The 13,752-nt window shown below is 39.3% G+C and overlaps 1 protein-coding gene across 3 annotated transcripts; it reads right to left on the reverse strand.

Annotated features, from left to right (window-relative positions):
• Positions 1-2,964: 2,964 nt before the first annotated feature.
• ARGLU1 (arginine and glutamate rich 1) lies at positions 2,965-13,449 on the reverse strand. 3 transcript variants are annotated; one of them, XR_001920476.1, is made up of 5 exons: positions 12,844-13,449; positions 8,589-8,814; positions 6,673-6,730; positions 6,162-6,245; positions 2,965-4,974 (listed from the first exon to the last, which is right to left on the reverse strand). XR_001920476.1 is itself a non-coding variant. In XM_008922660.2 (4 exons), the coding sequence occupies exons 1-4, from the start codon at positions 13,197-13,199 to the stop codon at positions 4,810-4,812; spliced, it is 831 nt and encodes a 276-aa protein (XP_008920908.2). In that variant the 5' UTR covers positions 13,200-13,449; the 3' UTR covers positions 2,965-4,809. The 3 variants fall into 3 exon arrangements, 1 of the variants encoding a protein (XP_008920908.2); XR_001920475.1 differs by having other exon boundaries at positions 6,162-6,730; XM_008922660.2 differs by lacking the exon at positions 6,673-6,730.
• Positions 13,450-13,752: the final 303 nt, after the last annotated feature.

A 13,752-nucleotide genomic window follows, 5' to 3' on the forward strand; every position in this document is an offset into this window, starting at 1 on the left:
GGGCTATTTCAGGAGGAGGTTCCGGCAGACATTTCGGGTTTCGCAGGGAACGGGGTTTCCTGACATACGAACTCGCAGGAGACAGGCTGCTGGGGGAAATCCTGCCGCGGCCGTAGGAACGGCACCGCGGTTCCCCGGCGCCCGGGCGGTCCGGCTCCGCGGGAGAGGATGGACACACGAATGGACAGACGGATGGATGGATGGATGAGTACGGCCAGCGAGCAGGTGAGACCCACCTATCCCTTTCCTTCACTGAAAAACTGGGAGTCTGTCGTTTGCATCGCTTAAATTTCCTGTACCTCAGCCAGGCTTAAAACAAAAATTCGGGTTTATCGCTGAATAACCCTTTTCGCCTTTTTTTAGATAGTGATGCAGCCAATAATTACATAGACATTTGCTCTGGTCCTACGAAATCCATAATAAAAGGCAGCTAATCTGAATGGGATCAGGATTGGGCCCACAATCCCTGATTCTCTTTTAAACATCAGTCTAAACATCGGCAATGAGAATATATGGGACATGAATCTTTTTATGAAGTGGAAAAGCTCACCATGATCAATCATTACTTAAAAATGTACCAATTTTAAAAGTCGAAAATATATAACTTAATGGATACAATTACTGTTACATTTAATAAAGAGAAATGATCATAACTGATGCTTACTGACTTAAATGGATTCTTTATCATTTGTCCAAAGGGCAAGCGTGCCAGATACTTGAAACAGCTCTTAATATATCATTCACACCACAACAATGCATTTTCTGCACTTATGGTAAATACATATCTAGATGTTAATTTGCCTTCTCCAGGTCTATTTTATAACTGCAATTTTGGTTAACCATAGCTTCTTAGAAAATGAGCTTGGCTCCTCCTAAATACAACCAATAGAATTCAAGCAGCCTTATAAAAATCAGAAACGAAGTTTGTACACCCTAACCATGCATTTTAATTGACTTATTTTTATACCAATCCTCAGTACCACTTTGCAAAAACAAAAATATTTACATTATTTTGTGGTTTGTAATATGAGTGGTAGTAAAAAGGACCTGGGATCAAGCTTCCACACACCCATCCCTTTATTATAAAAGGGGGTTCATGTCCTGTTGAGCAGAGCTGACGCTGAATCAGCATAACCCTTGATTCTAAGTGTCAGTCCGGGGAGAATGATCGGAAGCATGAGGTTGTTTCGTACAGAAACATCAAGAGGCTCAGCACTCTTCAGCGGGCTAGCAAAAGGGTAGGATAGGGAGATGGAGATAACCCTGAAATGCATGTTTGGTGGCACCAGCATGAGAACGGAATAGAGATACATGAAAGTCATGGTTCAACTCCAGCCAGACTAGCCTGTCAGTCCGAAACCATACCAAACCAGGCACTTCAACCATATCCTCCTGCCTTGGAAATGAGCCTTAGGCACACAGGCAGCTCCACAGTTCTCTTCTGAAGTCAATCCCCTGTGTAACACAGCCTGGAAGGTGTTTATTAACTTGAATTTCACCTGCGCTTGCACCAAGATCCTGCAATGACAGAGTTAAGATCCCAAATGCTCTGAAAATGTTTAATGAGACACTGCATGCCGTTTAAAGTGAATAACCAACACCTCCACATTTGGTGTACGACCAAAAAATGGCACATGTTAATGGCATCACAAAGCGGATTACCAGCTTCAGAAGGGAAATAGAGAGGTTGAGATGTATGAGATGGCACAAAGCTAAAGAGAAAAGGAGAGACATCAAAGGTAAATCCTTCTTTTTCAAGACAAGATAGCAATGGATGAACTATTGATACTTTAGTGAGATTATACGTAGGTATGCTGTTGCTTGGCAGTTTAGATATCTCAACGACCTAACTGTCTCTGCTGTGCTAAGTGTCAAGGACTCCATCCCTCCAATACATTTCACAGCAGTCAGCTTTCCATTTGTACTTGGAAAAACAATGATAAACAAACATGGGAATTAGCAAATTGCCAAAGTAAGAGCACATGTTTAGCATGCTACTCTAAGGCCTTCCATGCTCCTGCCTTTGCCAGACAGATGCACTGTTCAGTATTAAAAATAATTATCCAGGACATTTACGAGCAGGGCTTAGGGAAACTAAGATCTCTTCTGTTATAAGGGAAATGAATACTGCTCAAGGTAGGTGGCAACAAAAAGGCCTACTGGCGTCCCTGGGTGAGTCAACAACACACAAAACCCCAGAACAAACTAAAAACTGTCTAACCAAAATTTGAAGTTGAAACTTCAAACTGTAATGGAATAAAAATAAACACCCAACACATTCACCAATAGCAGTTTCTCTAGGTAGGCCAATATCCTCTTGAAGATGCATGCACGGAGCTCACAGTTTAAACACCACATAAATGTCAGCCTAAACAGGCATGAAGTTCCATGGGAATATAAGAACATGCCAAGTTCTCCCAATCAAATGTCAATTTATCCCCCTCCCAAACTGTGCACACCTCTACTTTCCTAGAAATCAGTATCCCTGAAGTCCTACAATAATTTTAAAAAGAAAGAAAACCGCAGTGCAATGCAAATGTAACATTTGCCCACACTGAACCTACAAAGAACTATCTCAGAAACACAGAATGCTTTAGGACAGCAGAGACAGAGATTCCATCAACTGAACTTCTACCCCAACAGAGGAAAAAAAAACCAAAACAAAAAAAAGCAAAACCAAAAACCTAGCTGTTTTTTGAGGGCAGGGGAAAGAGAAACAGGTATGAAATGGGAAAAGGCAGAATGGGCAATCTCATTAGGAATGAACATTTTGTCCAAGAAAACCCTAGAGGTGAGACTGAAAATAACCTTGTAATGTCTAAGCCTACACAATGTTATATGTGGAGAACAAAAGTTGCTATTTAGCAGCAAATTATGTGATGCAGAACAAAATGCTCGATACCACAGCTGCACACATGATTACTTAGCTTCTTGCTTTTAGAAGAGGAAATGAAACTGCATAGGTCTGTTTTGAGTATTGACTTTTAATAGCTTGTTTCTCATAAGGGAACAGGGGATGTTTTCTGTTTTAGAAATACAGGTATCAGTTGATCTTTAAATACAGCCTGCTCCTGCCAACAGGTCACGTACATGATTTATTTGGCTTCAGCTTTTGTTTTTATGCATTAAGCAACTTTTAACCTTCTTTTGTAATACAATATATAGGCAAATTTAAGTACAATAATAGTGTAGGTATTTTACCGTCTTCACATTTTCTTGACATGCTGGACAAAGTGATACACATCAGTCTATCCCCCAAGCCCCAGTTTCATACAAAGCATGTTGAATACTGCTTTCAGTGGCACACTCAACTTGCTCCCACATTTAATTTGCCAAATCTACAGAAACAGACCCTTTGGGAATATCAGGAACTACTTCCGACTTTGTCCAGTGACATTCAAATGCTTAGGCAACTATTGGTAACTTTCATTTTATGGTTACTACAGATGTTGCACGCTGACAGGAAAAGAAAGTTTTAGAACTGGACAAGCTATAGTAATCCAGGTTTTGGTAGAAGAATTATATACAAAAAGGGGATTTATATATAGTTTTCAATCTCTAGTTTCATTTTTCAAAATAAAACCTGTATATATAAATGGATAATATTCAAGATCTGTATATGAATAACAGTTGCTTTCTGGCTAAAACAATATATTTAGACAGAGTCTCACTTTCTGTTTGTCACTTCAAGTATACTAGCCAGTCCAGTCCTTTGGGAGAAAAAACTTCCATTTTTAAATCCTTGAGGATCCATCAGATTCATTATTTGGTAATGACCTTAACTTATACAATATACTATATTATGAGGTGAACTGAAGGGGATTAGATATCGAAGTACCGGTCTGAGTGCAGTAAGCCGAACAGCCGTTTAAACATGATACTACAGCTGAAATAAGTCTCTGTCAGAATAAAAACCAACATTCATAAAAACAGCAGAAGCCATCAAAAACATTCACAACTGCAGGGATTTTTTTACCGTGTGTAATTTTGCATTATAAGTAGGAGAAGCCACAATAGTTTAAAGCAAAATTTAAAAAAATACCACTATAGTCTTGAATTTAATAATGTGAATTGTCACTCTTATAGCTGTTTATAGAAGTGTACTAAAAAAATTTACTTAAACATATGAATTTAAGACTTTCACTTTATTCAGCAAATTGGTTTATTTACACAATGGGGAACGCTGGTTGAATGCTGTCAATGTAATAAAAACAAATCTAACAGAGACAATACTGCTCTCTATGTATTCATAGCAGAAATGACAAACTATTTCCTTACCTGTATCAGGAACATCAAGCGCAACAACGGGACAGTATCATAGGACACTGATTTAACAATAAACCGCAGAGGTCCAGTAATACTATGGCAATTTACTCATGTATTTACTGACTTCAAAAAAAAACATTAAAAGTCAGCAATACCCAGTATAAAGTTCTGTCAATTATCAGAGTCAAACTCTGACTAGTAGGTCAGTAAAACCTTATTAGATCATCCACAATTCATGAAGTGACATGACTTGCTTCAGATCACCAATACAGAAACAAAATTCGTGAAAACAGATTATGCTCTAAAAGGCAATGATGATCTGATAAGGGTTTAACTTAATGGAAATTTAAAAAAAAATAAGAATTGCAGAGCACAGCCCCTATTAGAACAAGCTAACTTTCCAACTTTCAAAAAAGACAAAAAAAAATTGAGAAGAAAAAAAAACCAAAAACACTTCAACATGAAGCTACCATACAAAGTTTTTTTTGTTTTCCTTTTTTTGTGTTTTTTTTTTTTTTTCTTTTAGGAGTTCAGAGTTGAAATTTAATCCTGGCTTTTTAGGGAGAAGGACAGTTTTGGCCTAGACTTTCCTTTGCCCAGGATAATTTTTTGCTCTTCCTTTTGCTGACGTTGTCTCTCTTGTTCTAGTTTCATCCTCTCCTCATGAATCTTTCTTTGTTCTTCAACAATTTTCAATTGTTCTTCAGCCTATGTAAGAAAATGATAAAATTTAGGCCAGCATATTTTGTAGTCATAAAAGCAATTTACAAGTCCATATTAACTTCCAAACAGGTCCAATCCTGCATAGGTATGTAAGCAGTTCTGCCTGAGCTAGATGCCATAGTTGGTTTCAGTGAAACTATTTATAAAATGGTTATTTGAATTGAGTTTATAAGAAACATTGAGAACTTTCTACAGCTAATGTATTGAAATCTTGAGTGCTTACATGTCGTATTTTTCAGCACTGCTGTGCAAACAACACTTTATATTTAATTAAGGAAGACAACAGATATCTAAAGATATCCCGACATGTAAGCAGAGGTCTCCCTGCTCCAAAACCCATCTAAAAACCCCTCCTAATCCAAGCCCATCTTTACTTGATTTGTAACTAGTCAGTCCTTACACTGACCAATAGTTCTTACAGCTCTTCCAGTGGTCTTCTAAAGGTGCTTATTTTGTTCATTACATCAGTTCATACTTTAAATTTTCTTTATGTCCTGTTTTGACCATATAAGGTTGAGAAAAGGGTAAAACAGAAAGAGATCTAAAGCAGGTGTAGTTCAAGCAAAGAGTTTTAAGAAGCCTCCTTTTTACATGAAAGAGGTGTAATTACCTGGGCAATTGAAGCTGATAGAGTTCAATTAGGACTTAGAAGACGCTTAGTTTGGCTTATCATCAAATGATTAGAATCAGATCAATCCTATTAAATATTTTCACTTGGCAGGCACCTGATTAAATGGTCTCGAAGACCAACATATGCTAGACTTTTCTACTTAGACATCTTAAGCTTATGCTGAAAGTCCCTTTCAGCACTTCTACATCAACATTATACTCAACTCAAATCCAGTTTGTACTTGTCCTGCTCAATGAAACAGAATTAGTCATTTGAAGCTGAACATGTCTGCAAACTTACTTCAACCTTCCCCATGAGCTATAGTTAAAACAGACTTTTTAAATCCTGAAGGCAGCGATTTCCCTCTAAATTAACAGCATCAGAACTATAGTGTTACTGCTAAGGATCTGGTCTTTTATGCTCAGGGGAAGGAGAGCAATGCTACTGATACAACCAGCAATGGGTAAGTTAAACTCTAGAAAGCGTGGATTTGTTCAACTGTGTTTCAAATCTAGCAGACACCTATATTTCCCTCAAAATGGTTATCTACATCTTCACATACCAGTTTAGCTTGTGCTTCTGCAATTTTTCGATTATTCTCTTCCAGTATTCGCTCTAGTTCCTCACGCTTTGCACGCTCTTCTTCCTAAAGGGGAGGACAGGGCAAGATGTTAGTAAAGTAAAATATTCATTTCTGCATGTTCACTAATCTTTCTCAGAATTCTTTTGTGAACTGACTTAAAGTGGCAGCTTTACAGCCACCTATTTTGTCTCACAATGGTAAACTGTGCAGCCACTAAAACTGGTTTCTACTACTCAATTTAAATCATCCCGCCCAGTCCAAACAGCAACCAACTAAACCCTCCCTAATCATAGAATCCTGACAATTTATTACTAGAATTTTAATATCACACAAATCAACAAGGACAACTACAAAAACTGGATAGTATTTACCAAATTAAAAAGTAATATAGAAAATATAAATAAAGTGAATAGTTTGTCTCACCAATTAAGTATACCTACGTATTCTTTACCTATACTCCTTTAATCAGCATTAAAAGTTGAATATTTACTGTCTTGTCCAGTGTCCTGCAGAGTGTGCTCCTCGGCTGCCATACGCGCCAGCTTCCTCTTTAAAATGATTTGTACTGTTAGCTTGGCAATACCTGCATCAGCAGCTCAACCATTTATAAAGAAACAACATACAAGGAAGGCTGAGCTGAGGAATGCAGATGTTTATGGTAAGAAGGAACAAAAATATGTAAATCATTCCTAAGGCAAACAATTAATAAGAAAAATACATTTACTGTTAGTGAAAAATACAAATGGTAATCCATACTTCATGGAGCTATGGGCTTCTTTCATGGGGAGAATGGACTTAACATTCAGTATTTTGACAATTTTAAGACAGCTGAAACTGTCGTTTGCAGTATGAACTTGGAATTCAGGAGTCCAGGGAAGGCAAGATCAGGAAATAAAGCCTTGTAATTGTTGTTTTCTTGGTGAATTTTATGGAACTCTGTTATGCAACTCAAATATGAAGACTGCGTGAAAGTTTTTGAGGTGTTTCAGTTCACATAATATATATCCAAATTATTTTAATATTTGGAGAATTTAAAGTTAGCCAGAGGTTTGTGTCTGTGTAAGAAAAAAAAGTTAATACGAACAAAGCAAGCATATGAAAACTTCTTACTATGACTAGTAACGAGCTACTAGCTAGCACACTTCACTCCAGGCATGGAGGTTTATTATATGTTACAAAGAACTGATGAGACTTCTCCACATGATATTGACAATAGCAAAAATACTTTTTAAAAAGAGTCATCCATCTGATCACATGAAAATCTCTATCTATATATGAAGAATTTTCTGACTATGAACATGAAAATTCAATGTAAACTCTTTCATATTAAAGTCTGAATTTGCAAAAAAAGTATAATTTAATATTTTTAATATTTACTGTAACTCAGCATTCCATTTGTTTTCATTTAATTAAGTGATACTGTGTAACTGACAAGTCACATTTAGTATGAGGGGAAAGCTGCATTGCTACTGTCTCTCCTTCTGTAAGCCAATCAAAATATTAATTTAAAATAAACTGTGTAGGAGTTAGAGAATGAAAAAAGCATTCAACACTTATGACTATTTAGCACAGATTTCCTTTACAGTTTGAAGTTTGTTTTGAAACTTTTGGATCCTGGAATGATTGGTGCAGGCAGGCATCAAAGCCTTTAGTAGCAAATTACTGTCTCACAGAAAGACATTTTCAGCTTCTGCTCCAGCTGCTGATTAAAAAAACAAAACAAAACAAAAAAATCCAAAAACCCAAGTCACACGTTCAGCTTGACTTCAGACAAGGGCAACCTGCTCTTTTATAACTTCTAGGGAGAAAAAAAGGAGTTGTTAGTAGTTATTAAGAATGGGTATAATGATTTGGACAGAGATCCTTCATGAAGACGTGAATGGGCTTATGCTCGAAGTCCCAGAATTAGTCCAATGTATGCTCAAGGAAAATGTTCATTTTAAAATGAAGAATAAGAAACCTATTTGTTAAAGACAGGTACTGCAGATCACTGCTGGACCCTGCTTTTTGCCTGACTGAAGGCAAAAGCCTCTTACAGTCTAGGTAAACAAAATGAAACAAATGAAGGATACATAATTACAGGTTTTTCAATACCCTTCCCCAAAAATGAAAGGACTGCTGATAAATCCTGCAGCCATGGCAAAAGTTTCAAACAATTCTGAAATATGTAGGTCAGTTCCATTAGAAATCAAGTATCCTTGTTCAGGTTTTAGGAGAATAACTGTTTAAATATCAGTGAGCTCCTCTGAATAGGCTAGAAATTAAGTTTCGCAGCAATGCAAGTTTATATGAGAAGGGAATTAGATTTGCTGTATTCCATCTCTTTCTGAACCGAACAGGAGGCACAAACCAACACTGAAAGTTTTGCCATGGACTGTCTCTACTTTCCAAACGACCGAGCGTTACCTCTCTGGCTTTTTGTGCTGCAAGTTCAGCTTGTCGCTGTCGCTCGAGTTCTTCGAGCAACTGTTTTTCCATGATGCGCTTAGCCTCCTCCACCCTGCGGAGAACCTCTCGCTCAATTTCATCCTTTCTTTTCTCCAACTCTTCTTCTACACGTTTAGCCACAAGTTCTTCCACTCTTCGAGCAGTTTCTTCCTCTACGAGTTTCTCTTCAATTTCTTGTTGACGACTACAAAATGCAAACATGAGGATTACCTTTTTAATCAATAAAGAATGTTTGCACTGAAACGAACTCCTTCAATACCCAGCATCAGCCACGCTACTAAATAACTTTTGAAAAGTTTATATCTTATACACAAACTATATACATAAAGAATATTTTGACCTACATTTAAAGAAAGTGAATATTCAGGCAATCAGTGTTCCTACTACAGGGAATCCATTCAGCCCATACCATACTTAGCATCTCTATATATACTAACAGACTAAGATTAAGAATACCTAATCATACTACTTCTTCATCATAATTAGGGGGGAAAAAGGGAAAAAATCCAAACCAACAAATAACACCCCCTCAAAATACAAAACAACAACCACACCCCCCCCCCAAATCCAAATCCCACCCAACTTTGACTATCCTTAGGACTTCAAATGGTCTCAATTTTCAGCCATGTGTAGCAATAACATCCTGTAAAATCTTGCCTTATAGTTACCACCTCAGAGGTACCAAACTCATCACTAATAACTTAAAATAGAAGACAGAAGAAATAAAATTTGTGATTTGAATATTTTAACTAGAATTCCAGTGGTATAGCTGTAATCTAGTTATCCAATCATTTACCTATCAAATTTTGAGTACCTCAGCTCTCCTCAAGATTTTTAATGCAGCACTCTGTTCCTACTGTAATTATCCAAAATAAATTATACCAATACCAAGTGCTAAATAAATCCTTGTGAACTACAGCTTTCCATGTTCTGAGTTTTGGAAACATTTTTAAACATCTTGTCTTTATTTTTGTTTAGCAGCAGTGTTATCACTTAGCCTGACTGCTGTTTTAAGTTTTCATTAAGGATACAAAGAGTTTAGCTAGATTTGCAGTTTAATTACCAAATGTAGGAAAAAAAATTCCAGGTAGTAATCACTAGTACAACACAGCAATTACATATCCAAAGATGAACAGTGAATACTGTATAGCTGTATTTTACATAGTGCTATTTATCTGGAATTATTACGGGCTTTGCGGAGAAGACTGTTGCTTTTAAACTTGACATTTAACTTCCATTTTAAGTATTCCGTGAAGTACAGAACAATCTTATAAAACTTATCTTCTGGATTGTTAGTGACAAAAATGCATGATTTAGAATAACAACTACAATTGCAATATCTTCATATCCCGTCATTTTCATAACGCTTGCATTTTCCTATCTCATTTGGAAAACCTTTCCTAATCTATCTTATTTGGAAAACAACTAATTTAAAAAAAAAAAAAGTTACAGGATTTACCAACTTTTAGATTTCCCAAGGTACAATTTCCAAAGATGTACCTTGGGAAATGATGAAGTATGGACTACTGATCTAGATAGGCATGGGAAATACAGAGCTGAAAGGCTCCCAATTCCCCCTTTTCATTTGTCATCTTTTCAGAAGTGTACTCAAGTAAGTTAACTTCAGTAAAAAATTCTGGAATGCTCAACTCAATCATTTGGCCTGAGAACACAAATTTTATTCTTACATTCCTTAAGAGACAGCCATCTTACCTGGGGGCACATTAGGCCAGTATTCACTTTTCCAAAATAGACATAAAATACCTTGAGGTGACTTTTTCAGAAAAAAAAAAAGACAACAAAAGGCAAACAAAAAACCTAGACCACTATCACCATCCAGAAAAATACAACACCCCCATTCTGATACAGCACTATCTCTGCCAAGCCACAACCCTTTCTGGACAATTTTTTAAACATCCTTTATATACTAAATATTCTTTTATTTTAAAAGGTTTTCATTTCTTCTTACAAGGTTTTATTCAGCAACGAGTACTCTCACTGTCCTTTACCAATACTGCTTAGCGTACCTAAGAGGCTGTTCTAGAGAAAGAGACTGTCAGAAAGTTCATATTCTCGTGTTTTATTCAACTATCATAGCTTTATGTTTAACATTGGGAAATCCAGAACAAAAGTTAATTAATTGAATAAAGGTAGTGCATAGTTACAAAAATACCCATGACATTCATGTCTGAAATAAATTCTCAAATATCCTCAGCAATGGATGATGTACTCATTGTGCCTGCAAACATTTCGTTCTTCTCACCCCAACAAATTTCATTTAAATTTATTAAACCAATCAAATGTGTTTTTTAACACTTATAGGCAATGATAATATTACAATGCCTTTGACCTCATCAAGGAAATTAAATTATAAACACAGATATAAATCTCAATGATTTATTCTGTAGTTTATACTATTTTTTTTAATCACACAAACTTACAGTATTTCATACAGAGGTATAACTTTATCATCCTGGCCTACTGATGATTCCAGAGCAAAAGATAAGTCATTACATTAAAAAAGTATTTTTAGTATGATCCATTTCCTTCTTGAAGACTAATTTTATGAAATCTGCAGAAAAGAAACCACTTATATGTCAGCAAATTTCTGAGGGGAAAAAGTCATACTTGCAAGGCCTTTATAGAAAATGAGCATTATAGGAAAGAACAGAAGTTAGGCTATGTATTAAGATTTGAACAGACACGAGAAGAAGAAAGTCACTTTCAATATATGAACTGTCCCTAGTTTATTCAGTCAGCAAGAAAGTACTTCTTTCCTTCACTAATATGAGTCTACACTAACATACGTAACGCAATTTAGAGATGACTTACTCAAATACCATACTTTTCTACTGTATTAGGTTTTATTGCTTTTTCTTTTTAAAATTAAAGGGTATTCCAGAAGTATGAAAATTTCATGCCCAATCTTTTCCAACACTGATTCTTCCTCAAAAGTCTACTATTCTGTAGCAAATATCGCTCAAATGTCATATTCCTCCTACACAGACTTCATGAGCATTTTAAAATTTCAAAACTAACTTAAATAGAAAATGTACTTACATATGAACTAAACCAGCTGTGAAACACTAAAATAAACTATTCACTATATTCTCAAATTGTTAAGCACATTCCAATTCATCACTGAAGATACGGAATGGATGGAATATTTTTTTAATTTAGGTACTGAATAAAATTATAAACCACAAAATTAGGATCAGTATCTCCAAACCCTTCAATTTTAACCTGTGTTTGTGTTACAAGGGAAGCTTTTGACAACATTGCTGTCAAAATCTCAAGTTAGCAAAGGAGATTATCAACAAACAAACATGAAAGTGATAACTCGGGCTCACTCAGCCTTCTGAACGTCAACTAATATTTCATGAGAACGACAGTGCTGAAATAAAACTCAAAGTTCCACCTGAGAATTAACAGGAGTACTTGACTTCACTCATATAAACAAGTGCTATTTCTGGTCTAGGTGGTCCAATGAGCAAGGGTAGCATTCGAAGAAGAATCAGCTGATCACAACTGTTCAAACCATTCTCCTCTGTGCTGCTTAAAGGTCTGTTTCATAACTCATTATGCTGCTAAACATCAGTGCATACCCAACGTTTATTAAAACAGAATTTATCTCAGCAGACTCAACAAATAGCCACACTCCCCACAACGTAAACTGAAAAGGGACAAGGTTTCAAACCTGTCACTGTCCCATTTGCCAAGAAAATAATCCCTCAGTGTTAATATAATAGCTTCACAGTGCTTCTTGAAACCCTCAACCGAGCAACTCCAGATGTCTCCGCTCGACGCACAAGAAGCCCCACGCCAGGGCGGGGAGGGGCGGGCGGTGCAGCACAAAGCCTCGGGCGCCGCGGCCTCGCCGCACAGGGAAGTTTGGGAGCAGCGCAGGAGCGAGAGCAGCGCCGGCGGATGGGAAGCGGCAGAGCCGGCGCTGGGGAGGCGGCGTGCGGGGGGCTCGCCCCCGAGTGGGCGGCTCCGAACGCACCTGAGGGAGCCGGGCTTTGGGAAAGGGGCGGATGGCGGGAAAACCGGCTCTCATTAGGCCTCAGCGAAGGCCCGAACGCCTGTACCCCAGCGGCAGGCGGCCCTGTCGCAGGAGGAAGGCGCGGAGAGAAAGGCACCAGGGCACAGACCACCCTCCTTCGTTCCCCATCCCTCACTGCCCCCTCGCCCCCGGCCCAGGCCCGGAGCTCACATTTTCCGCTGCCGCTCGAACTCCGCTTTTTTCTCCTCCTCCTCCCGCTTCTGCTTTTCGTCCAGGCTGCTGCGCTTGCTCACCGTGCGCCCGAAGATGTCGATGCGGTCTGGGGGGGAGGAGGCGCGGTCGCGGTCCCGCTCCCGGTCGCGGCGGGAGGAGGGGGCCGTGTTGGAGCGCGAGCGGGACCGGGACTCCCGGCGCCGGTTCCGCTTGCTCTCCCGGGACTTGGAGCGCTTACGCGCCCGCTCCTTTTCCCGGGAGCGAGACCGCGATCGGCTCCGGTTCTTCTTGTTGTGCTTGGAGCTCTTGGTGTGCTTAGAGCGGGACGAGCTCCGACTGCGGGACCGACCCATCCCGGCGGAGAGGAGAGGCCGCGCCGACGACCGCTCGACCACCCCCGCCCCTTTCGCTAGCGGCGCCCGGGAGAGGTGCGAGGAGGCTCTGCACGCATCAGCACCCCCCGATATAGCCCCTCGTCCTGTCCCTTCCCTCCGCTTTGAGCTGCAAGGAGAAGGAACAGGCCCCAGGAGCAGGAGCAAGTCCGGACGCGGCCAAGATGGCGGCCCTAGCTCAGCAGCGACTCTCCTTTCCCGCCCCACAATACACCGCTCCGCGATCGAGCCGCTCCCCCTCTTCCGCCGCCTCCGGCGATGCGGCGGAGAAGCCCGAGAGCACTCGACAATGTTCGGCAGCCAATGGAAGCGCCGCTCGACGGGGCGCCCCGGCCGGCCGGTCCTTTGGGCCGCGGGGCCCCCGGTGTGGTTGTTTGGGCAACCCGCGGGCAGCGCGGCCGAACCCCGAGCGGGGCACTGACATCTTTTTCTTTAGCTGATTTTCTTTTTTTTTTTTTTTTTCGGTCTGTGGATTTTTTTTTGCTTTGACATAGGGGACACAAGGAATCTATTA

This window comes from Manacus vitellinus, unplaced genomic scaffold (genome assembly GCF_001715985.3).
Source record: "Manacus vitellinus isolate BGI_N305 unplaced genomic scaffold, ASM171598v3 scaffold_2_pilon, whole genome shotgun sequence".
NCBI lineage: Eukaryota > Metazoa > Chordata > Aves > Passeriformes > Pipridae > Manacus > Manacus vitellinus.

Excerpts from the sequence above, each read along its gene's own strand:
- ARGLU1 (XM_008922660.2), bottom strand. The coding sequence starts at position 13,199 with ATGGGTCGGTCCCGCAGTCGGAGCTCGTCCCGCTCTAAGCACACCAAG. Across the intron at positions 6,246-8,588 it reads CAGCACAAAAAGCCAGAGAG|GAAGAAGAGCGTGCAAAGCG; the intron begins GTAACGCTCGGT and ends CCTCCCCTTTAG. Across the intron at positions 4,975-6,161 it reads CAGAAGCACAAGCTAAACTG|GCTGAAGAACAATTGAAAAT; the intron begins GTATGTGAAGAT and ends TTTCTTACATAG.